The sequence below is a fragment of the Bubalus kerabau genome, chromosome 11 (genome assembly GCF_029407905.1).
Source record: "Bubalus kerabau isolate K-KA32 ecotype Philippines breed swamp buffalo chromosome 11, PCC_UOA_SB_1v2, whole genome shotgun sequence".
Taxonomy (NCBI): domain Eukaryota; kingdom Metazoa; phylum Chordata; class Mammalia; order Artiodactyla; family Bovidae; genus Bubalus; species Bubalus kerabau.
Genome location: NC_073634.1, coordinates 107,227,717 through 107,251,331, shown reverse-complemented (window position 1 = coordinate 107,251,331; position 23,615 = coordinate 107,227,717). Strand labels below are relative to the sequence as shown.

General features: G+C 61.6%; 2 protein-coding genes across 3 annotated transcripts in view; one reads left to right on the top strand and one right to left on the bottom strand.

The window, feature by feature from the left end:
* Nucleotides 1-3,138: 3,138 nt before the first annotated feature.
* Nucleotides 3,139-4,585, top strand: FAM163B (family with sequence similarity 163 member B). Its single transcript, XM_055539234.1, has 2 exons — nt 3,139-3,231; nt 4,190-4,585. Exons 1-2 carry the CDS (start codon nt 3,139-3,141, stop codon nt 4,583-4,585), a joined length of 489 nt encoding a protein of 162 aa, XP_055395209.1.
* A 3,545-nt stretch (nt 4,586-8,130) lies between these two features.
* ADAMTSL2 (ADAMTS like 2) overlaps nt 8,131-23,615 on the bottom strand; it is a 35,034-nt gene continuing 19,549 nt past the window's right edge. For both annotated transcript variants that reach the window (XM_055541588.1, XM_055541590.1), the window contains 9 exons: nt 23,220-23,592; nt 18,525-18,622; nt 13,921-14,047; nt 12,978-13,191; nt 12,652-12,807; nt 12,108-12,278; nt 11,230-11,406; nt 9,396-9,540; nt 8,131-8,710 (listed from right to left, as the gene is read on the bottom strand). In XM_055541588.1, the coding sequence (XP_055397563.1) occupies nt 8,592-8,710; nt 9,396-9,540; nt 11,230-11,406; nt 12,108-12,278; nt 12,652-12,807; nt 12,978-13,191; nt 13,921-14,047; nt 18,525-18,622; nt 23,220-23,592 (1,580 nt within the window). In that variant the 3' untranslated portion in view covers nt 8,131-8,591. The remainder of the gene's footprint in view (nt 8,711-9,395; nt 9,541-11,229; nt 11,407-12,107; nt 12,279-12,651; nt 12,808-12,977; nt 13,192-13,920; nt 14,048-18,524; nt 18,623-23,219; nt 23,593-23,615) is intronic.

Below are 23,615 nucleotides of genomic sequence, written 5' to 3'. Positions count from 1 at the left end.
TGAGTGACTGACACTTTCACTTTCCAAGCAGGGGGTTGCAGTTCCATCCCTGGTCGGAGAGCTAAGACTCCACATGCCTCACAGCCGGAAAACCAAAAAAACTAGGAGCAATATTGTAACAAATTCAGTAAAGACTTTAAAATACTAAAGCCACCTTTAAAAAAAAAAAAAAAAAGCTAAGCTACTTTTAGGTTCCACACTAAATCAGTGTGTGTGTGTGTGTGTGTGTGTGTGTGTGTGTGTGTGTTTTAAGACAGTAAAAACTAACTGAAATAAATGACCCTAAATATTGAGGTGGTGGGGGGGGAAAAAGAGCATACTAAGAATTATTTCAAGTGACTTTGAAACAGTCTTTTCACTTCACATCCCTAAGGGGACAAAAACAAAAAGAATAACAAATACCAGATTCCGTTCAGTAAGCCCTTGTTAGTAAAAACATTGGTAAGGATACTTTTAAATGCGAAAAAGCAAGTAAGTAATGAAGTATATGTTATGAGGAAATAAAATTTGCACTGTAAAAGTCACATAGACATCATATTTTAACATGGAAAAACCCCCTTCATGTCTAATTTTAAGTGGAAATATCAGTATAAACTCATGTTCATTTTTTCTCTCCCTTAAAAAAAAAAGTCTTTCCTAGATCTGGCCACTGAAAAAGCCCAGAACCATTGCAAAGCCAGAAGCAACTAACACCTCTAGGGCCCAGACTGTGTTTTCTAGAACCACTTCCCCCAGCAAGAGAGCCAAGCGTCCCAGGACTGCAGCAAGAACTGGGACATCTTATGCCTGAAAGCAATGTGCCATGAAGGGTTAGCAGGGTCCCACGAAACTAACTTTGGGGCTTCCCTGGTGGCTCAGTCGGTAAAGAATCTGCCTACAACGCAGGAGACCCAGGTTTGATTCCTGAGCGGGGAAGAACCCATGGAGAAGGAAACGGCAACCCACTCTAGTATTCTTGCCTGGTGAATTCCATGGATAGAGGAGCCTGGCGGGCTACGGTCCATGGGGTCGCAAAAGAGTCGAACACGACTCAGCGACTAAACCACCACCATCACAATGACACTGGAGCCCACGTGGAGGCCAAGCCCGTGGTCCCAGTGAGATCACCTAAACGGCAAAAAGAAGAATGACTGCAGGGCATTGAAACGCATCAAATACATATAAACCAGTGAGAATAAGATGGCGAAACAGCCATGGCCCTCACAGGGTGCCAACTTGCTCTGAAAACTGAAAAATTTACAAGCTGAGCATCTATGCTTTTCCTCTGCAGACAGTCTGTTGATATTACCGGCTACGTAATAGGGAAGATTCTTTAGAGAAGAGTCGGAGCTGATACACGCAGGACAGGTGATAGCCTCCGAACAGTCTCTGTCTGCAACTCCTAACGAGACAACAGATCCCTCAGGGATTCCCAGCCGCTGCTGAAAGAATAAGGAGGAGCCGGCGGGGAGGCCTGGGCAGCTGAACGCCTGGGCTCATCCCAACATTGCGATGAGAGGAACAGCGGTCCTGGGGCCCTGAAGGTGGAGTGGTGGGAAGCCAATTTAGAGGGCAGAACCATGACAGAGGAACACGGGAAATGCTGGAGGAACTGCAAGCCCGTTCTCGTACATGGAGAATTCTGTGAGATGAATGACCCAGTTTCTTCTGTAAACAACCTGCAGGGAGCGGGTATGAAGGGGAACAACAGTCAAAAGAGCCAAACACAACTGGATCTGGATTTGAACAAGCGACTGTGGGAAAGCATCTTGGAGATGAGCGGAGGCTTTTTGAAGGTCCTCACCTGTCAGAGTCTGCGCTGAAGTGTTTATAAATAAACTGATGTGCTCTGGGATTTCCTTTAAGGAACTCAGTTGCTCCTTCCATGCTATTCCCTGGGGTGAGGGGAATGAAAGGGATTGGGAGTTTGAGACAGGGTGTACTCAGCAAAGCCCCTTGTCAAACCTCGGTGACCTGGAATGGGCCACAGTGGGAATATTTACACGACCCACAGGTTAAGTTGCTTCAGTCGTGTCCGACTCTTTACCACCCCATGGACTGTAGCCCGCCAGGCTTCTCTGTCCTTGGGGATTCTCCAGGCAAGGATACTGGTGTGGGTTGCCATGTCCTTCTCCAGAGCTTCTTCCCAACCCAGGAATTGAAGCCAGAATCTCTGGCAAATTCTTTATCTACTGAGCCACGAGGGAAGCCCTTAATTCCCCGACCCGTGATCAAACCCTCGCCCCTGCACTGGCAGGGTGGAGTCTTAACCACTGGGCCACCGGGGAAGTCCCTTAAGAATTTTTTAATGTCAACAGCCTAAATATAAAAAGGGAGTTGTTTTTCAGTTTTGAAAGATGAAAAACTTTTGAAAATCGGTTGCAGACCGTTTGAATACGCTTAACACTACTGACCCGGACATTTAAAAATGGTTAAGATGGTAAATTTTATGTGATGTATAATTTGGATATTTTAAAGGAAAGGGATCATTTATGTTATAAAATGGAATATGGTTCAAAATTATGTTGCAGAAGAAAATTTAATGATAAAGAAAAATGAGGGTGAGCTGGTTAGGTGATAAAGCAGGTTACAAAAGCGTACATTCAGCCTGACTGCACTGGGGTCAATTTTTAAACACATGAGCTGGTCGTCTAGGCTTCCCAGGTGGTGCCAGTGGTGAGGAACCTGCCTCCCAGGACGAGATGTCAGAGACGCCAGTTCGATCCCTGGATTGGGAAGATGCGCTGTAGGAGGGCATGGCAACCCACTCCAGTATTCTTGCCTGGAGAATCCCATGGACAGAGGAGCCTGGCAGGCTAGAGCCCGTGGGGTCACAAAGAGTTGGACAGGACTGAAGCGACTGAGCACGCACGCACACACATGTGCACGAACCATTCGCCCGAGCTGCAGGTGTGCCAGGCTGAGCGCTCACGTAGAGCGGGGGTGTGTGCTGCTAGCTTCCCCTCCTGCAGACGCGGGAAGTGCTGGCAGGGGCAGGGGTCCCTCCCGCCCCGAGCCCCTGCCTCCTGCCGGCCCAGGGGTGTTTGTTTTCCCGTTTGGAGCACTTGCTTGGTGTCCTAACCTAGGAGAGGCTCCTGCGATGAGCCGGCGGTGAAGGTGGCGGGGTGTGTTGCAGGCCGCTGATGGAGAAGGGGGCGAATGACAGCCGGGACAGTGGTCATCACCGGCGGCATCTTGGCGACTGTGATTCTGCTCTGCATCATCGCGGTTCTGTGCTACTGCCGGCTCCAGGTACTCGGGGGCGTGGGGGTGCGGTGGGGAGCGGAGCCCAGAGCGGGGCCCTGCAGAGGGCAGGGCCCCCCCAGGGCCAGGCCTCCAAGAAGGTGCAAGGCAGCCAGCCCTGCCCAGCCTCCACGTGTGAGGGCTCAGTGGTAGCTTCCCAGACTCCCTGCGAGGCGAAGCTGCAGAGGTTTGGACAGGGTGAGGGCCTTAGCCGACATCACACAGCTGCCAGGAGGGGCACAGTGGTGAGCCCTCGGGCCGCGCCTCCCTGCCGTGCCCACCCTCAACAGCTGTGCTGGGCCCTGTGTCTTCATGAGAGGAGAAGCCACGTGCGCAGGGCAAGCCGCGTGTGCAGCCCGGCCCCCTTGGGCTACACTGGGGCCAGCTCTGCCACCGGCAGGCTGCCTGAACCCCGGCCCCCTGGGCCTCAGCGTCCCCACCTGCAGATGGGACTTGGTCCCTGCCCCTGCCCCGTGGTTGCTGTGGGGCAAAATGAGTGAAAGTGAGTGAAAGTCGCTCAGTCGTGTCCGACTCTTTGCGACCCCTTGGACTGTACAGTCCCTGGAATTCTCGAGGCCAGAATACTAGAGTGGGTAGTCTTTCCCTTCTCCAGAGGATCATCCCAACCCAGGTCTCCTGCATCGCAGGTGGATTCTTTAGCAGCTGAGCCACCAGGGAAGGGGTGAAATGAGAGAACCCCTCCTTTAGGGATGCCAGGAGTCCGGGGCACCTGGGCTCGAGCTCCCCTCCGTGGTCGAGATGGGGACATAGGTGTATGACGTGGGGGCATCCCAGCGCCCTCCTGGGCCCGCGTGGGGGCCGGGGGCCACGGCGGCCCTCTGCCTACTGTACTAGGCCCTCCCGGGCCCGCGTGGGGGCCGGGGGTCACGGCGGCCCTCTGCCTACTGTACTAGGCCCTCCCGGGCCCGCGTGGGGGCCGGGGGTCACGGCGGCCCTCTGCCCACAGTACTACTGCTGCAAGAAAGACGAGTCGGAGGAGGACGAGGAGGAGCCGGACTTCGCGGTGCACTCGCGCCTGCCGCCGCTGCACTCCAACCGGAACCTGGTGCTGAGCAACGGGCCGGCGCTCTGCCCGGCCGCCGCCTTCAGCCAGAGGTCCCCGCAGGCCCGCGCCCTCTGCCGCAGCTGCTCCCGCTCCGAGCCGCCCGCCTTCTTCCTGCAGGAGCCGGAGGACGAGGGCGTCAGCAACGGGGGGGAGCGCGTGGCCTATAGGAGCATCAGCCAGGAGGACGTGGGGCCGCCGCCTGGGGGCTTCGGGGGGCTGCAGGCGCTCAACCCTAACCGCCTCTCAGCCATGCGAGAGGCCTTCTCCCGCAGCCGCAGCGTCAGCACCGACGTCTGAGCGCACCCCCGGCCCCCAGCAGAGCCTGAGACCATGGTGGGGGGTCCCCGCCTGGCCCCGGGCCCCGAACCCAGCGATCCTCGCGTGCCTGTCATCACAGACACTTCGGGGCTCCGTGCAGGGCTCAGACCCAGTGAAGGCTGGTGGGGCTGCCCCAGGCAGTAGCCGCCGGGGCCTGGGTCTGCAGGGAGGCAGGCGTGATGCGGGCGCGGGTGGGGCCCCCAGGTGCCCCAGCTGCAGAGTGAGGTGGGGCTCCGGGGTGCGGACACTGGGCTGCGGATGCCAGGGCTGCCGTCAGCAAGGGGCCGGGGGCCGGGGCGGGGGGCCGGGGCCTCTGTCGCGGCCGCCTCTGCCGCTCGGCCTGGCCACGCCCCTCCGTCCCTGGGTCTCGGTCTACCTACATGTCCAAGGATGAGGTGGTGGCCACTAGGCTTGGGGTCCTGCAGCTCAAGCCTTGGGGGCCAAGTCTCCTGTCTCCCCCACCCCCAGACAGCCCGGCTTCCAGGGAAGCTGAGACCCTGCTTGAGCCCACCTCCCCGCTGATGCCCAGAGAAAAGGGGGTTTCTCGGAAGGTGCAGCCCCAACTGGCTTTTTGGTGAAAATGGAGTGGGGAGGAGGCCCTGTGCCAATCCTCCCGATTCAGAAGTAAAACACGCAGCCCACTACTCAGCCCTGATATGGTCGGGCAGACAGAGCCTCGCACTAGAGGCGGAAAGACCCACTGATGCCCCGTGGGACCTGAGACATGCCCTCAGGTCCACAGGGGGACAGGCCCACGCCCTCCCACCTGGTGGGTCTCAGGAAGACCTGGGAGCAAGGCCTCAGGCTGCCCTTCCCTGCGTCAGCCCCCAGCACCCCGGCCCCCCAGGCGAGGACAGCTGAGTTCAGCCCCCATCAGGCCCCCTCAGGCCTAGCGGCTCCTCCCTCCACCCAGTGAGAGAGCTGCCCCAAGCGCAGGGGCACCTACCGTGGGGGACACAGCCCCCGACTCAGAGGCCCTGTCTCCTTTCTCTGCAGCCTGGCCCCCAGAGCCCCTGTCCTCTCCTGGGCCCGCTCTCGCGCCCTCTCTCTCTGCCTCTGGGCCCCGCCATGGAGCGCCCCCCAGCACCCCCGTAGGGCAGCCCCCGTCTGCCCAAGAAGATGGACCAAGCTCCCCAGCCAAGCGGGCTTCCCGGAAGACAAGCTCTGGGGCCAGCGGCTTCCCCCTGGTGTGGGCACCACAGCTCACTCTCTCTTGAAAGCGCTGCAGAGCTGTGACTCTGGACGTGAGCAGAGTTAGGAAGACTTACTATTTTGGGCATTCTCGATTTTTTTTCCCCTCTTCTTCCCTTTGCTTCCTGCCTCAGTTTGGACTCGCTAACGGATTCATGCCCAAGCTTCCCGTCCCTTTGTCAAACCCCACGAGTTCATTTCTGATGTATTGGTTGGGGATGGGGGTGGGGAGGGAGGGGTGGGGGTGGGGAGGGAGGGGTGGGGGAAGGGTCCGGAGGTGGCACTTCCCGTGGCTGTTCTGCGTGGTCTCCTGTTTCCTTTTCTGGTCTCTGGCCTCTGTATAGATTCCTAGATCCATCTGACATCATCAACACACACACACCCATCCAAGCTCTCCCTCAGCTCTGCCGTGGAGACTGGGGGAGCTGCCCGCTCCCCGACAGAATTGAGAGCCAATAAAACTCCTCTCCGACACCTCACGTGCTGTCTTTGATCCGCCTGGGACTCCAGGCCGACCCAGACCCCTCTCCTGAGCTTCCTGGGAGGGGCCACATCCAGCCCAACCCAGACAGAGTGGGCCCTCCCTTCCCGTCCAGCCCCAGGGGTCAAGGCTCTGCCCAGAGGGGCTGGTCCTGGTCGCAGCCGCATTGGATTTTGACTTTCCTGGGGTGGCTGTATCGATCTTCCAAGATTGGAAACCACTGGCCTAAAAACCCTGAGTTCCTGGAGAGTGGGTTGGGGGGTGAGTCGCTGTGGCCTCTGTGGGCCTCGGTCTCACCGTCCACACGATGGGCGGCAATAACACTGCGTCACGGAGCTCTTAGGAGGGCCAGAGGAGGTGCTGGGGACGCTTTGGGCACAGAACCCGACCCACGGGATGCACACAACAAGTGCTGGGGGATGGGGAGTTATCAGGAGAGGAGGAGGGGGCAGTGGGGAGGAGGAGCAAGGCGGGGAGTGACTGGGCGTGATGGTGGGGTGTGTCAGGGAGCCCTGCGCCCCTGGATTGCCGTGATCCCACCTCCGCTGGAACCGAGCTGCTGACCTTGAGGGAGCCCACCCCACAGGCCTCCACCTTCATGGCCACGGACCCAACTCTGACGCTGTCCTAAGCACCGCAGCCCACCTGCTGTGATCCCGTTCTGGGGACAGAAGGCTCTGCATCCCAGCGAAACAGCCTGACAGCCACTCACCTCCCCAGTCCCTGCCCCCGACGGAGACCCTCCCCGTGGCATATGCGCCCAGGGCCGGCTCACTGTCCCTCAGCTGGTGGACAGCCAGACCCTCCCTCCGCCTCTGCAGCCAAACCAAGGTGCTTTCAGCATCGTACACACCCACCCCTCTCCCTGGAGGCTGTACAGTCACTCCTGAGGCTGGACCGGCCGAAACATCACCTCCTCTGGGAAGCCCGCCGGTGTCCCAGCACCCGCCAGTCCAGATGAAGTGGCTCGTCTAAGAGGCCCGGCAGCAGTAATGAGGACTGTTTCCTGAGCCCCCTACGTGGGCCCGCACTGTGCCCACCATCCTGCCTGCCTCGCCCCTTGTGTTCTTCCCAGCGCACCCCAAGGTGGGAACTTTCCCCCCAGGGTGGGGCGGTCCCTTGGGCCCTGCAGACCCCCAGGCCCTGCAGCAGTTGGGAGGCACAAGACTGGCTCAGTTCTGACTCCAGCACCCGAGTCCAAAGCCCCCTGAGCCCCCTCCCTGCAGGCGCTCACTCATTTGTCACCTTTTTTCTGTCTGCTTTCCCCAAATGTCATTCCTCAGGGAGACACTGTAGTCCAGCCCTAGCCGCCCTCAGCCCCAGCCCGACCCAGACCTGGCCCAGGACCCAGTCCCAGACCTGGACCCGGTCCCAGCCCCAGACCCAGCCTCAGAACCAGACCCGGCCCCGGACCCAGACCCAGCCCCAACCCCAGTCCCGGACCCAGTCCCAGCCTCAGAACCAGACCTGGCCCTGGACCCAGACCTGGTCCTGGACCCAGACCCAGCCCCAACCTGTCCCGGACCCGGTCCCAGCCTCAGAACCAGACCCGGCCCTGGATCCAGACCTGGTCCTGGACCCAGACCCAGCCCCAACCTGTCCCGGACCTGGTCCCAGCCTCAGAACCAGACCCGGCCCTGGACCCAGACCTGGTCCTGGACCCAGACCCAGCCCCAACCCCAGTCCCAGACCCGGTCCCAGCCTCAGAACCAGACCCAGCCCTGGTCCCAGACCTGGTCCCGGACCCGAGGCTGCATCAGACCTTCCTGGAGCGGTGAGCCCAGAAGACGCCCCGGCCCTCCTCTCAGAGCCCCGGACAGCCCACGATGCCGCCATAAATACGATCACTTTATTAACATACAGAGATTGCTGGCGGACAACAGCACGGCCCCGGGGCCGTGAGAAAGACGCCCCTCCCTGGCGTAAAGTGCGGTGGGTCCTTCCGTGCCAGGAGCTTCGGATGGGCAGGCGAGCGATGCTAAGTTGTAAGATTACAAGTGCCCCGCAGGAATCACCGGGAGGGTCAGGGCCTGAGGCTCCTCCTGCAGCCCCTGCCGGTCTCCTGGGCCTGCAGCCCCGCAGGGAGACGGGGCGCTCCCGGGCCTCTGGGGGGCGGGGAGCCATCCTCGCATCTCTGTCCCGGGGTGAGGGGGGCCGACGGGCACGCCGGGGGTGGGGGGCTCTCCTGTCCAGGGAGATCAGGGGCTCAGTGTCACGTCTTCACAGCTGGGCGCCCTGCAGGAAGGGTGTCCATGGAGGGGCTGCTGTGCCCCAGGGACAGGGTGCTCGGTCTCTGAGGGGCGGCCGCCGGGCCTAGGAGTGGGGCGGCCGGCAGGAGCGGCAGCAGGCCTTGCTGTAGTACCAGTGGCCGCAGAGGTTCACCTTGATGGCCAGGGCACAGTTGGTGCCCGGCTGGTCCTGGCAGCTGTCATCTGCAGAAGGGACCACAGCGCATCAGCGGGCGGTGGGGTGGTTGGGGGGACGACACGGCAGGACCCCTGCCCCGCCCCATCCACCTCTTCTCCTGGAGCTCTCCCTCGTACCCCTCGCCAGGGACATCAGGACCCCACCGGTAATGTGAAGCGCTCACAGGGAAGGTGGATACCCAGGGACCAGGATTTGGAGGAGGCCCTGACCTCACCCCAGAGGTCTGAACATCCCCGGGAGGCCCACCAGTCCCCTCCACTCAGTGGGTCCAAAATAGAGCTCATCGCTGGGCCCTAGTGCCCCCCAGAGCCTAGGACATGCCTGCATCTTCCAGGTGCCTGAGCCAGAGAGCCTGCTTCAGGCCCTTGCCACCCTGCCCCTGTGTGGCCAGCTTGAAGGTGCTCTGGATGAGTTTGTCCAGGCCCTGATCCTTTGCCCCACCACCGCATCTTCTGAAGCCAGATGCTCTTTGCAAAAGGGAGGGTCTCGGCCTGGCTCCTGGGGGCCACAGGCTCCAGTCAGATCTCACCTGCCGCCCTTCCCACCCACAACTCCCAGCTGGACTTGGCCACTCCCGGAGAGAGACTTCGCTCCCCGCCCTGCCTTGGTCTCTGGAGCCAAGAGACACTCCCGGGTGACTGCCTGCGCATCCCTCAGGCCCCGGCACGGCTTCAGAGTCTGCCTCCTCACCTGGGGGCTCCGTTGGGCAAGGCTGCAGGTCGCAGGCTTGTCTGCCAACAGGCTTCACCAGCGGGTCACAGCCCCGGACGATGTCGGTGCCCTGGTAGCACTTCACGTCGCGCATCCGCACGCCCACCCCACACGTCTTGGTGCACTGAGCGGGGAGAAACGGTGTGACCACAGCCCCTGGTGGGGCGGGGGCCCAGCCAGAGGAGCAGTGGGACTCTCCTCCTCTTGCCAGGTTGCTGAGTCTCCATGGACGCGGGACACACAGATGCTCAGGGGCTGGGGCAACCAGATGCTGCTGCCCCCGCCCCCCTGCTGCATACTACTCAGCTTCCCTGTGAGGGCGTGGACCCCTCATCTCTCCCCCGAGACAGGTCCTTTGGTTCCAGCTCTCCAGTGTCCTGTGCTGCGGGAGGCTCAGGACACAGGGGGCCACAGTCCAGGGAGAGACTGGCTTCCCGCTCCAGTTAAGAGCTGGGGGCCAATCGACTACATCTTCCAGAGCCAGCACCCCCACCCCCGGCTTCCCGTCCAGATGTTCCCCTCGGAAAACCCTGCCAAGCTGCCCAGAACGCCAGGGCCATCTGCTGACCCCAGTTACCCCGCTGTCCTCCCACTGAGATCCTAAAGGCGGTGGTTCCCTCTGGCTCCCCCTGCTGTGGGTGACCCCATATCACCCAGGCTCAGCTGGGACCTGAGCCCTCGGTCTGCAGAGGTTGGGGGGTGGGGTTCCAGTCCTGACCACCCCGCTCCACCACCCACCAGTTCTATTCACAGAGGCACCGGGAGGGCTTCCAGCTCGATGCCCGCACCCAGCTTGAGGGAACCAGCCCAGCCTGGGGGACGGAGCCAGACAACAATCAGCCTTTGGGGGAGATGCCCCAAGGCACCCGCAGCCATCCCCCACCCCCCAGAGAGAACGCACATCTGGCCTTTCCTGGCACCCACTCCTCCACCCTGGGTGGATGGCTCAGAAGATGCACTCTTACTAAGCCCCCGACCCAAGCAGAGGCGGCCACAGGGGGAAAAAACCCCACCCCAGCCAGGGACAAGGACGCAGAGATCCTCCTGCCCACCGTCTGGTCACCCCTAGCCCACCCACTCATCAGGGTGATGGGTGCCCTGCCCCCGTGCCCCAGGCTCCTGGGCGAAGACCCGTCTGGGCCTCCCCGTCTGGCCCCCCAACCCCCGGAAGCTGTGCATCCCCGGGTGGAGGGGGGCCTCAGGGTGGGGTCCGGTGATGCAGCCCAGGAGAGAGGGGGGGTGCGTGGGAACCAGTAAAAACGGCCCCGAGATGCACCCCTGGGCTGTAGAGAGTGGAGAGGCCGCGCTCCACGCCACCCTCCAGCCAGAGGCAGAGGAAGGAGCCCACAGGCCAGAGTCAGGCCGGCGACTGCCACTCCTCCTGGCTTCCCTCTGCCCGGCGTGCACCGTCCTCTCGTCCCCTCTGCCTCTCTGATTCTGTGTCCCTGCCTTGACTCTGGCTCCCCACCCTCCCAGTTCCCACTCGGGATCTGTCTGCCCCATGGTGAGTGTCAGGCACACAGGCTTTCAAGCGCGTGACTGAAAGGCTTCCAAAGGCAAGGCCGAAGTGACCTGGGCCAATAAAAGGGCCCCGGATGAGTGCAGCAGAGATCCCAGAGGTGAGATCCGGGAGGACTTGGAGAAGGCAGCCCTCGTGCTCGCCCACGTGGAAGCGCTGACAATCTCTCCAGGGAGGGAAAGCCCTGATGGAGGCTGAGCTGGGGCACGTGAGGGGCACTCGGGGTGGGCGAGGAGGTCTTTCGGCAGGACCAGAGGTCAGGCCCGGCCTTAGGAGGGCCAGTGGAGGGCTCACCTCCGACCAGGGGCTGGTGTACCACTTGAAGCAGGGCCTCTCGAAGCACGTGCTCTCCTCAGGGGGCTTCGTGGCCAGGCCACACTCGGGGCCGCTGCGCGTCTGCGGCTTCCCGTTGGCCAGCTCCATGCACAGGACCAGCCTCTTCTTCACGCCTCTGCCACACGTGGTGTTGCACTGGGGTGCAAGGGCAGACAGGTTAGGGGTCAGGGGCCAGAGGTCGGGAAGACCAGAACACGGGGCCCACAGCCATGCCCGTGAAAACGGCTCAGGCAACGGCAAGTGGGTAACAGCTAAGATCAATGACACACTGGCTGGGAACCTGCTGGTCGATAACCACATGGCCCCAGACAGATTTGATCAGAAACAATTTAACAGAAAAACCATCTGTTGTGAAATAAAATGGTCAGTGACCATTTGCCTGGTGATGAATTAGCGGATAGCAATCTGCCTGAACCAAGCGGTTGAAAGCCGTGTGGTTGGGAACCATGCGTCTGAAAACGGCAAGCTGGTGACCTTGACGGGTCCCCAGAGGTCACGAGAACAAGCGGATGCACAGGGCCCACGGCCCAAGGGTGGGTATGGCCCAAGGACCCCCAACCCTGGGCTTCCACCTCGGGAACACGGGGTCGTGGGAAACGGATCGGCCGTGCATGCCTCTCCAAACATTGACTATTTAGATCTGGGAAGTTTTAAGCGGTTTTCTTACCTTTTTTGTTTTTTTTTTCTATTTCAAGTTAGTGTTTAGCGGATTGTGGCATCATAATGTCCAATTAATTCCTCATTTAGCCAATCTGTCATTCTGGCCACCTGGCTCTCAACCAGTTAAACGCTCTCCCAGACAGAGGGGCCCTGCTCGCCGGGCGGGGGGCACTCACCCGCTCCCAGTCCTGGGCCAGCCAGTGGGCGGGGCAGTTCTTGTCCCCGCAGGGGTGGATGGCCAGGGGCTTGGTCTCCATCTGGCACTGAGACTCGGGCACGACCCGTCCATCGCTGGTCTTGCAGTACACGTGTCTGATCATGCGGCCCTGCCCACAGCTGCCACTGCACTGCAGGGGGAGCACCCGGGGTCAGAGGCAGAGCCCCCTCCCAGGGCCCCCGGGCCTCCTTCCCCAGAGAGAAGAGCAGTGGGGGGAGGGGGGGTTGCCACGGTAACTGTTTTAAATACCATGCTCTGTTCTAATTACGGAAAGATGGCAGGCTCGATGAAAAACACACCTAAAACCCCAGAAGAGTCCCCTGCGCACCCAGCACCCAGAGGGGAGCCCAGTGGGCATCTGAGCATCTCACCCAGGTGGGAGAAGAGAGAGAGGCAGGCAGGGAGCTTATAACGGGGGCATCGCAATGGGACCGCTTGTGTTGGTTCAAGGTTCTGATCCCCCGTAGTCACACGGGTCAGCCCCCTGAGCACCCGGCCCTCACCGGCCCCCAGTCGGAGACGGTCCACTGGCGGTCACAGGGGGGCCCCGTGCAGTCCTTCTCCCCCACAGGCCTGGTGTTGGGGTCACACAGCTTCTCGTCCTCCGAGCAGCGGATGTCCCGGGTCACCACGCTTCGCTCCCCACACTTGGCCGTGCACTGAGGGGAGACGGTGGAAGGGCGGGCTCGCGGCGGCCCTAGCTGCATGCAGACCCCTGCCCGGGTCCCACCCAGCCCACGGCCCACGGCCCCCACACAGCCTGGCTTCCACCCGGCCCGCTCGGCCCCCACCCGGCCCGCTCGGCCCCCACCCGCCCTGGCCTGCGCACCTCAGACCACTGGGACATCTCCCACTGTGGCCCGCAGGCCGGGCCCCGGCAGGTCTTGCGCTCCTCGGGCCGCACGGCCTCGGCAGCCTCACACAGGTCGCTGTAGACAGAGCTGTCGAAGCCGGGCGAGAGCATCTTCCAGCAGCGCACGATGCGGAACTGGTAGCCCTCACCGCAGGTGCGTGAGCACTCGCTCCAGCTGCTGGTCTCCCACCTGCCTCGGGAGGGCACAGCCTTCGGTGACCCCCACCCACTCCCAGCTGCGACTCCACGCGGTTCCCTCCAGCCAGAGCGCCTTCCGCTCCTGCTAACTCCAACTTGGGGTCCTGCCTCAGTGTCCTGGGGTGCCCAGCCCCACTGAAGGGAAGAGGGGACCCCCATGACTGCACACCCAGCTTCTCGGAAAGGAGCAGACACATAGGGAGCAGAGGCCTGGATGGACCAGAGACCCCAGGACGGAGCAGAGACCCCAGGACGGAGCAGACACTCCGGGATGGAGCAGAGACCCCAGGACGGAGCAGAGACCCCAGGATGGACAAGAGACAGGATGGACCGGAGACCCCCAGGATGGAATAGAGACCCCAGGATGGAGCAGAGACCCCGGGATGGAGCAGAGACCCCAGGATGGACAAGAGACAGGATGGACCGGAGACCCCCAGGATGGAATAGAGACCCCAGGATGGAGCAGAGACCCCGGGATGGAGCAGAGACCCCAGGACGGAGCAGAGACCCCAGGACGGAGCAGAGACCCCAGGATAGAGGCCCCAGGACAGAGCAGAGACCCCAGGACGGAGCAGAGACCCAAGGACGGAATAGAGACCCCAGGATAGAGGCCCCAGGACAGAGCAGAGACCCCAGGACGGAGCAGCCCCCTGGACGCGGCACGACAGAGCCGCAGCTGCCTCGCCCCCGCACGCAGCCGCCCGGGGCCTGGTGGCGGCACCTGGGCTGGCACTCCCTGCCTGCGCAGAAGTCCTGGACGGGCTCGGGCCGGGTCAGGGCATCGCAGTAGCTGTCGTCCACCTCGATGCCGTCGTAGCGCACACACATGGCGTAGGTCGACAGGACCCCTGAGTGCAGGAAAGGGAAGGGCGCCTGAGCCCACCATGAGCTCTGGAGCACACACATGGCGTAGGTCGACAGGACCCCTGAGTGCAGGAAAGGGAAGGGCGCCTGAGCCCACCGTGAGCTCTGGAGCACACACATGGCGTAGGTCGACAGGACCCCTGAGTGCAGGAAAGGGAAGGGCGCCTGAGCCCACCGTGAGCTCTGGAGCACACACATGGCGTAGGTCGACAGGACCCCTGAGTGCAGGAAAGGGAAGGGCGCCTGAGCCCACCGTGAGCTCTGCAGGCCGGCAGGCGGGCCCCGGGGCCGCGGGCGAGCCACCCGACCTCTTGCGCTTCCTGGTTTCAGTCCAGGACAACGACAGGTAAGCTGAGCAGACTGTGGGCCCCAGCGAGGCCGCGTTTGTGCATCTGAGCTCCCTCCCCGCCTGGGCCCGAGGGCCTGAGCTCCTCTCTGCACAGCCTACCCTGCCCAGGCTGGGCACCCAGTGCTGCGTCACAAACCCTGAACTGAAACGAGGAGGTGATGTGTTGGTTGCTTCAGGCGTGTCCCACTCTGCAACCCCATGGACTGTAGCCCGCCAGGCTCCTCTGCCCATGGGACTTTCCAGGCAAGAATACTTGGGAGTGGGTAACCAGTCCCTTCTCCAGGGGATCTTCCTGATCCAAGGATCAAACACAGGTCTTTTGTATTGCAGGCAGATTCTTTACCATCTGAGCCACCAGGGAAGCCCAAGAAGTCTCAGTCATTTGCGCTTTTAGTAAACTCGGAATGGCCCTCACAGAGGCTCAGAGGCAAACACAGCCAGGTGTCACTCATTTTCATTCATTCAATGACTATTATGTGTGGGTAGATGGATGGATTGATGAGTGGATGGTAGGTTGGTGGTGGACGGATGGATGGGTGGATGGACGCATAGATGAGTGGATGGATGGATGGGTAGGTTGGTGGATAGGTGGGGAAGTATGGATGGATGGTGGATGCATGGATGCGTAATCTAACCATTCCAGCCCCTTCCAGACTCCTCAGAGATTACATTCGACTTTCAGGTCCTCCCTGCCCTCCCATGGCATGCCCTAGTCCTTATCAAGCTCCCTCTCAAACTTTATTTTATCATTTTTGTGATTAAATACCTGCTACTCTATAAATCTCGGGCTTCCCTGATAGCTCAGTTGGTAAAGAATCCGCCTGCAATGCGGGAGACCCCTGTTCAATTCCCGAGTTGGGAAGACCTGCTGGAGAAGGGAAAGGCTACCCACTCCAGTATTCTGGCCTGGAGAATTCCATGGACAAAGTCCATGGGGTCGCAAAGAGTCAGACACGACTGAGAGACTTTCACTTCACTTCACTTCACTCTATAAATCCTGTGGGGGGACCGTATGTAAAGGGCCAGCCCTCAACTAAAATTATTCATTCCTTGACTGCCACCTCCACCTTCTGCTTCTCTGGTCTTCCTGCCCCGCACCCCCATGCCAGGCACCAGGCTGACACAGGGGCCAGACTCACTCCACAGTGCGTGGTTCCCTCCCTGCCAAGGAGCCAGGGTGACTCGGGCAAGTGTGAACACAGGTGGGGTCAGGGGCTGGGGTTGTCGTTATTACCAGCGCATGCGTGCCGAGGGGCAGGGACCCAGCCTTGCCGGATGATCTCCCCTCAGGGGTTGCCCTGCCCTGTAAACCAAGAGCCCCTGCCGACTCGCGCTCCCTGCCCAGGGGCGCGTGTCTGAGAGCCAGCAGCTCCTGCCTCTCCAAGCCCCAGCATTGCATGGAATGAAAACAGCCTGGGAGGCAGCCCACACGGGGATTTTTTCTTTTTTCCGTGAGGGACGAGCCAGGTTGCAATCACGGCTTCCCCTCTGCCAGCGCTGGGCTGTGTCGTCTTTAGCCGTCGCTGAGCCGGGGGCTGGCTTCCTGGCCAGGCCTGCTCAGAATGTTCCAGAGACACCACTTCTGGGGCCCAGAGAGGTCCAAGTCTGAGGACTCGCAGCCCCTCAGCAAGCATCTGCTCGTTCTCGCCTCGTCATCAGGGCAAACAGCAGGTCCTGATCAGGAGGGATGGGACTGCTGGTCCCAGCGCCGTCCCTGGCTGGGGGTGACGTGAGGGCGGTCAGACTCTCCAGGCCTCCGCTTGCCACTCACCCGCTCCCGGGAACCCCCCAGGCGGGACGGGAGGCACAGCTCCGGTCTTCTGGGCACCACCTCACGGCGTCAGTCCGGAGTGCGGGGCTTCTCAAACCTTCTTACCGAGCCCTTCCTCTAAAGGGAAGGAGCAGGAGGCCCTGACGCCGGACTGGGTGGGCCTGTTCTGCCCGCAGGGAGAGGGTCTCAGAGGCCGTCCACTCCACTCCCCTCGCTCTGGGCCAGGGGGGTGCCAAGAACCATCGGGAATCATCCCGTGTGACTCAAGCGAGGGGTCCAAACCAATCCACCTGCCTTTCTCCCGCTCTCAAGAGCATCTTTAAGGAAAAGAAAGAATGCTTGCTGGTATGGCTGCAGTGGCCGGGGCTCAGGACACAGGAGACTCGCTGATCACCAGTGATGCTTGCACGGGCCCCACAGGCCACAGAAGGTTTGTAAACCACCACCCTCTCCCCCGATCCCCTTGGGGTCGGCACCCCGACAAGTGGGATTTCAAAAGGAGCTCGCCACAGGGTGTGTGGAGATGAGCCATCCTGCAGGGACCCTGGCTCACCACCTCTGTGGAGTGCCGCCTGGACCCCATGTGGTGCCTCCACAGCAACAGGGAACCCACTCTGGGTCGGGGCCGCTCACTCCAGTCCCAGACGGGCTCGTCTGAAGGAGAGCGCATCCTTTCGGTAGAGCCAGAACCTGTCTTCCTCACTTCCTTTCTTCTTGCATCCTACTTTGCACCTCGGGCTGCCCAGGGTGGGCCAGCCCATCCCCTGCCCAGCAGCCTGTGGGCGTCAAGACACAGTGCGGTGACCTCCCTGGGGACCACCTTCTGTCCAGGGCCAGGCTCAGCCGCTCACCACCAGGGCGGCTTCGTCCAGGAGGGATCTCAAGCCTTGTCACCTCCAGGGCAGGGACATGTCCAAGGGGAAGACCAGACGCTCCCCACCACATGTGCTGTGGCCCCCTCGGCACGCGTGGGGTCCAACAGATAACGTCGGGGCTCCCGATTCAGAATGGGACCCTGCCCTTCGGGAGCAGGCTCTCAAAGCGGGCTCCTCCAACACCCCGCCCCAGCACTCAGCCCCGACTTCACTCCCCGGACCAGCGCTGTGGCTGCTCCAGGCCCCCCTGGTGGCACGCAGCAGCAGTCCTGCTGATGGCAGCCAGCTGTCAAGGTTTGACCCTGATTGCTTCTTTTTCCTTTCCCGTCTACCCTTATAACCACGTTTGGATAGGTGGACGTCCCATCTTACAGGTAGAGAGGAGAGACTAAGAAATTAAGAGCATGGGGTGTGGACGACCAAATAGTTCATCCCAAGTGCTCACCACACCCCCACAAAGCCCTCCTCGAACCCTCCAGAATATCGGGGGCAATCTCAGCCCGTCACCTGCCCTGCTTGGGGGAGGAAGGACAGTGTTGCGGGAGCGGGCCTGGCTTCCCGCCAGAGACAGAGAGCTGGTGGCCCCCCAGCGGCCTGCAGAACCACCTCCCCAGCTCCTTCCCCGGCCACATCTCCTGAGATGCTGCACCCCCACAGGCCCCCGGCTGTCCAGGGCCCCGTCAGCCGCTTGCTTCCTCCGCCATGCTGGCCAGAGCGTGCAGGGGCTCCCAGAGCTCCGGCCAGCTGGGGTGGCAGTGCAGGGGCAGGGGCAGGACCTCGCACGTTTTGAGCAGCAGCAAGCCCAGTCTTGCCCAAACACCACGTCCCAGGTACAGATACGGCAGCACCCGGGGTCTCCCTGTACTTGCCGCAGGCTGGCACCTGGGTCTGACATCCAACCTTACAGGGAGGGGACCACGGCTGGAGGCAGGTGGGGTCCTAGCCTCCGGGCTGCAAGCCAGCATCTTGATGCAGCGGCGGCCGGTCAAGTGAGCAGACAGACATCAAGCCCTGGCTTGACACCTACTGACCCCAAGTGTCTGTCCAGGCAGCCCCAGGGCCTCCGATACCCGCCGCTGTTTCCTCCCCAGACGAGGCCCTAGAATCTGGAAAGTTTCCTCTGTCGTGGTCCACACGGGTCTACTTTCCCCTTCTCCTCACCACCCGAGGTTTCCTACGTTTTAACCAAGAGGAGGCTTTTCCTAACGATGTACTGAATGCGGAAAGATGGACGAGGGAGCCTGGGGGTGCTGACTGACTCCCACCCGGCTGGACCCTTACGTGGTCCAGCGCGCGGACACCCAGGCTGCCACCGCGTCCCACCGCATCCCGTGGGCCAGGAAACCGCTAGACGAGCTCACCGCGGGCAGTTCGGGGCTACAAGCAAGTGGATGGGCCCCGACGCCCAGACTCGCGCCCGCCGTGGAGGTAGGCTCAGCGGGCGCCCCCAGGCCCGTCTCGGGTACCTGTGGTACAGGTGGAGCTGCAGGGCTCGTGGGACGACAGCTTCCACCGGTACATGTCCGCGGGGCTCACGCCTTGCTTGCGGGACTTGGGCCTGGTCCTGAAAGTGGGTGAGGCAGAGAAGGGGCTGAGTTCCGGGGAAGCGCAGGTTCTCATCACTGGGGTGGGGGGCGCGGTTGTGTGTACCTGTCCTGAGCCCCTCCTCCTGGCAAAAGGGCAGAGCCTCGCTGCCCTTCCGGGGGCCCCAGTGCCCACTGTCTAGAGGGAGCACCCCCGGGGTGGCAGGGCTAGGAGGGAGGGGGAGCTGGCATTTTCCATCTCAACAGCGGGCTGAGCACACGGCCCTGCGGCTGTCGGGGCCCTCCGGGAGCTCTGGGGGGCGTGGGTGAAGAACTTGGGGCTCCCCGCCATCATAGTTGCCCCTTCCACACCCACAGGCCTCTCACCACCCCCCCAGCAGGAGCACGCCGATGACTCCTCCCCCATCCCCGGGAAGGGGCCTCAGAGGCACCTGGTGTGCGTAGAAGGCACCGGAATCCTCTCCTGCAGCCTTCCCCAGCTGGAATTCTGACTGAATGGGGGCCCCCTGGCCACCGGGCCTCCGGGGATCAAAACAGACCAGCCCCTGGGGCAGATGGGGGAGGGCCATCCCCTGCAGACGCCTCTGCCCAGGTCTGCGAGGGCTGCTGAGCAAGGGAACGCCTGGCTGGGTCCCCGCCAGCGACGGGCTGGGATTCTTGGCCGGAACTCAGGCGGCCCGGCCAACTATTGTTAGGACTGTTTGCTTCTTTGAACCAGTCGGTGTGCCGGGCCCAACCTCGGAATCCAATGTGCCGGCTCGTTGTGGACTCGGCAGGAGCCGAGGGAGGTGGCGGAGACATCTCCCCGAGCCCAGCATCTGCCCGGAGAGGCAGCCGCCCCCGGAGCCAGCCGGGGGGCGCGGGGCGATGGGCCCACCGCCCAGCCCTGCTTCGCTTCCCATCCAGAGGGGCTGACGGAAGACCACCTGAAGCCAAGACCCTTGCACGGGGCACACCCACAGGTCCTTTCTGGGGACCTCTGTCACCCCGGAGGTCAGGCTTAGAGGAGGGTTTGCAGAGTGCACATTCTGAAAGGCTTTCCAGGAGCTTCCACGGTGGTCCAGCAGCCAAGACTTGGCCTTCCACTGCAGAGGTTAAGGGTTTGGTCCCTGGTCGGGGAGCTAAGATTCCACATGCTTCATGGCCAAAATACCAAAACCCCATTAAAAACAGAACCAATATTGTAACAAATTCAGTAAAGACCTTTAAAAAATGGTCCAGAGCGACAATAACAACCAAAAAATTAAAAAAAAAAAAACCCTTTAAAACTAAACAAATAAATAAAAGGCTTTCCCGTCGATTCTGTGATAGAGACCTTGGTTTGGATTTGACTGGAAGTTTGCCTTCCAACTTCTGGAATTTCACAAGAATGGCTCTTACACGGCGCTTGTGGCCTTGAAGGCACGTCCTGCCCTGAGAACCAGGAAATAATCTACCCACGGACGGACATTAAGTCATGAACTCACTGATGCGGTTCCATGAGCCCAGGAAGCAGGCGAGGCGATGGAGTGGATAGCCTACGGCAGCCTGTCGCTGGGTCACACCCGCCGAGACCCCTCGCCGGGTGGCCGCACCCTCCCCACGTCCAAGCCTGCCCCGGCCTTGCCACACACACAGGGGGAATCGGAAGGTCCTCCCCTATGCCCCTGAAAAGTGAGGGGGCCCTTTCAGATGGGCCCCCCACCCACCCGAGACCAGGCAACTCTGAACAAAGGGCCCACGGCACCTCCTCGGGGAGGGAGAGCCGGATGTCCCGCACAGCGCAGTGACCCCCGCCCTCCCGTCAACGGCTCCCAAATCTCCCCCAGAACAAACAAGGACCAAGGACCTCAGCCCCGCCCCGCCACCCCACCCGTGGGGGAGCCACGCCATCTTTATCTAATTACACACTCCTGGGCCAGCAGGCAGCGTGACTCATGGTGGAGAGACAGCAAGCCGTTCAAAATAACCCTCTGGGTTTTCAGCACCAAAGATCTTTCTGGAGGGGCTGCCCGCCCCAGTTCGCACCAGCGCAGCACAGGGGAGGCCCTCCTGGTCAAAACACGTCTTTGCACAACAACGCAAGCCTAAAATGCTCTGCTCTCTGGAGAGAAGAGCACCCAGGAAATCGCTGGACCAAGAGCCCTCCACCGCCTCCGTCTGGAGGGAAGCTAGCGCCTGCTGATTGCCAGGCTGGGCTGGGCATCACGCAGGGACACTCCAAGTCCTTCATCTGGAACCTTCTCTGGATGGCCTGGATGGTTCCTAAGAGACTCGGAAAGAGCTTTGCTTCCCCGCCCCCACCCAGGCTGCGAGAGAGACCCCAGGTCTGCGTCCCAGCCCTGGCGTCTGGAGTCAGGCCTCCCCTGGTTGTTCGAGGCGGTTCCGAGAAGGTGAAAATAACCTTGCTCTCTGGACCACGCCTGGATTGCGCCCTCCCTGAGCAGACGCGACTTCCTGTGTTTGGACAACTCGCCGTGCCGGGGCTATTTTGGCCTGGCGGTTTCCCCCGCCGCCGCCTCAGCCCTTTATCTCCAAAGACCATCTTTGGTCTCCGTCAGCGGTTCCTTTGAAGCCGCTGGCGGGCAGTGGCCCCATCTCACCCCGTCGGGGACTTTCTGAGCCCTGATGGTCATTGTATTGGTTCCTGAATCCCAGACATTCCCCTAAGGGCCCAGGAGTGGGGGCGGGAACCCACAGGACCAGATGGGAGAGACTCTTTAAAATGTGACCTAAGGACCGGAAAGCTGCTACCGTGACCGGCCTGGGGATCCTGGGGATCCTGAGGTGCCTGAGCTGACGGCCCTGACGAGCCCCCCGACAAGCCCCTCACTCAGGGACAGGGCACTGAGGTCCACAGAGGATCACTGGTGTGTCCCAGTCCCGTGGGACTCGTGTGTGTGTGTGTGTGTGTGTGTGTGCACGCGTGCGTGTGCGCGTGTAGGGGGGCCGAGCTAGGATGGTGACCCGGATCTCCACTGCACTTTCCAGGCCTCTAGCCGCATTAAACAGCAGCCTGTATGCCGCCTCTATAAACCCATTCAGGCAGGGACCGACCATCGGAGAGCTGGCCATCCTCACACCCATGGTCCCAGGAGGGCCCGTCCCCCAGCCCTGGAGGCTGAGTGCATTTGTGACCCTTCCTCTTTTCTGGTTCCTGGGTAGGTGCCCTGGATAGAATTCAGTCCTCTGGACACCCCTGAGGCTGAGAAGAGCCCCCCAGGCTCAGAGAATAAGTAACTGGCTCCAGGTCACACAGGCGAGTGCAGCTGATTCTGAATCCCGCTCTCAGACTCAGAGCCTGTCCCCCTCCAGCCGCTGGGTCCCACACATCCCTGAGGCCCACTCTGCGAGCTTCTGGACCCATGTCGGGCCAGCAGATGGCCTCAATGGGCCTTGGGAGAGGAAGCACAGCCTCGGGGACTCCGGACCTCCCACTCTGTCCGCATTTGCAAAGTCTCCCCCTCAGAAGGGCCCAGATGTGCCGGGGAGTCTCACGGAGCCTCAGAAAAAAAAACACCTTGAGAATAGGGCCAGAAGGGCACCTCCTGTGGGCTCAGGGGCCTAGCCCCCCTGCTCTTGTCCTCTGGGGATGAGTCGCCTCCAACCGTGCCACCTTGAGGGTGAACCCCAAATACTCCATCAAACTCAGTTCCCTAAGGATGCCCCCCTCTGCACACCCAGCCCTGGCGAGGGTTCCACTGGCTTGGTGTCTAAAGCCAAGGGGTTTAGGTGGGTCCACAGAAAACAGGACGAAACAAAACCCGCTGGGCTTGTTCCGGCCTCCAGGCCTCGCCCACACTGGTGTCTGCTGGACCGCCTCCGTCTGCTTAAACAGCCTCGCTGCCCTGCGAGCCTCTGGCCGACAGGGGCCTGGTCACCAGGATTGTCCTCTTGGAGGGAATGAGAGTAGCAGGCCTGGAGCCACCCTGCTCCCAGCTGGCCCCAGCCCCGGAGGCTCATGGCCTCAGACTCCTCCAGGGCCAGCTGTGACCGTCCAGGCGTCCCCAGCCGTGACTGTCCAGGCGTCCCCTGCTGTGACTTTTCAGGTGTCTGCAGTGTATCCTCACCGCTGGACCCTCCCACATCCCAAACCCAGAAGCAGCTCCAGCCAACGCCGCAGAAGGCCTTGTTCCCAGTGCCTGACCTGGGATCTGGCCCCTGGCTGGGGACCCCACTGGACCAACCCCCGGTCTCCTCCCTGGCCAGCAGGGAAGGTTGTTCTGAGCCATTCCACCTTCAGGGAATGCCCACCTCATGCCTGATGGCCATGTGTGCAATGACCGTCCAGACAAAGAACCATAGGACGCCAAGCCTCCAGGCTCTGAGCCCCAAAGGCATCACTCACCTACCTCTCTGAGCCCTACCAGTCCCTGAAGACAGGGGGCTGGGATGAAAGCCTGCCTCTGTATGGGCGATGCTCAGCCCCACGTGCACAGGACTGTCTACCTCCCCACTTCCCAGCCCCACTGCAGAGCAGGAACTTCAACCCATGGTACTAACTTGTGGGAAAGACGCTAAAACCCAGGCTTCTGGCTCCCCGAGGGGCCAGGCAGGGGCAGCCCCCTCCCCGTTACCCCTGCCCAGGCCCCCCCACCCCAACCAGCCCTGGCAGACAGGGCCGGGGAGGCCGCCTACCTGGCCTTCTGCGTCCGGTTCCCGGCCAAGGCGGGGAGGCTGGCACTGGCGTTGGGAAAGGGGGCCTCGGAGGAGGTGTTGGCCAGCCTGTCGCTGCTCAGCTCCAGGTAGGACCCGTTGAGCAGGTAAGCCCCGGCCCCCTCGCTCTCCTCGTAGTCCAGGTAGAGGCTCTCGGCCGGGGAGCCCCTCGGGGCACCCTGGGAGAAGATGCTGTTGACGGTCTCGTTGAGGGGGAGCTCCCTGGAGTCGGAGCCTGCGCCCAGCAGCTGATCAGAGATGGCGTTGGCCGAGAGCAGCTCCTGGGAGGCGAAACGGGCGTCGGCCTCTCGGTCGTCCGGGTCTCCCACCAGAACCGTCAGGGTGGCGTTACCGTCTACGGGGGAGACGAGTGCTCAA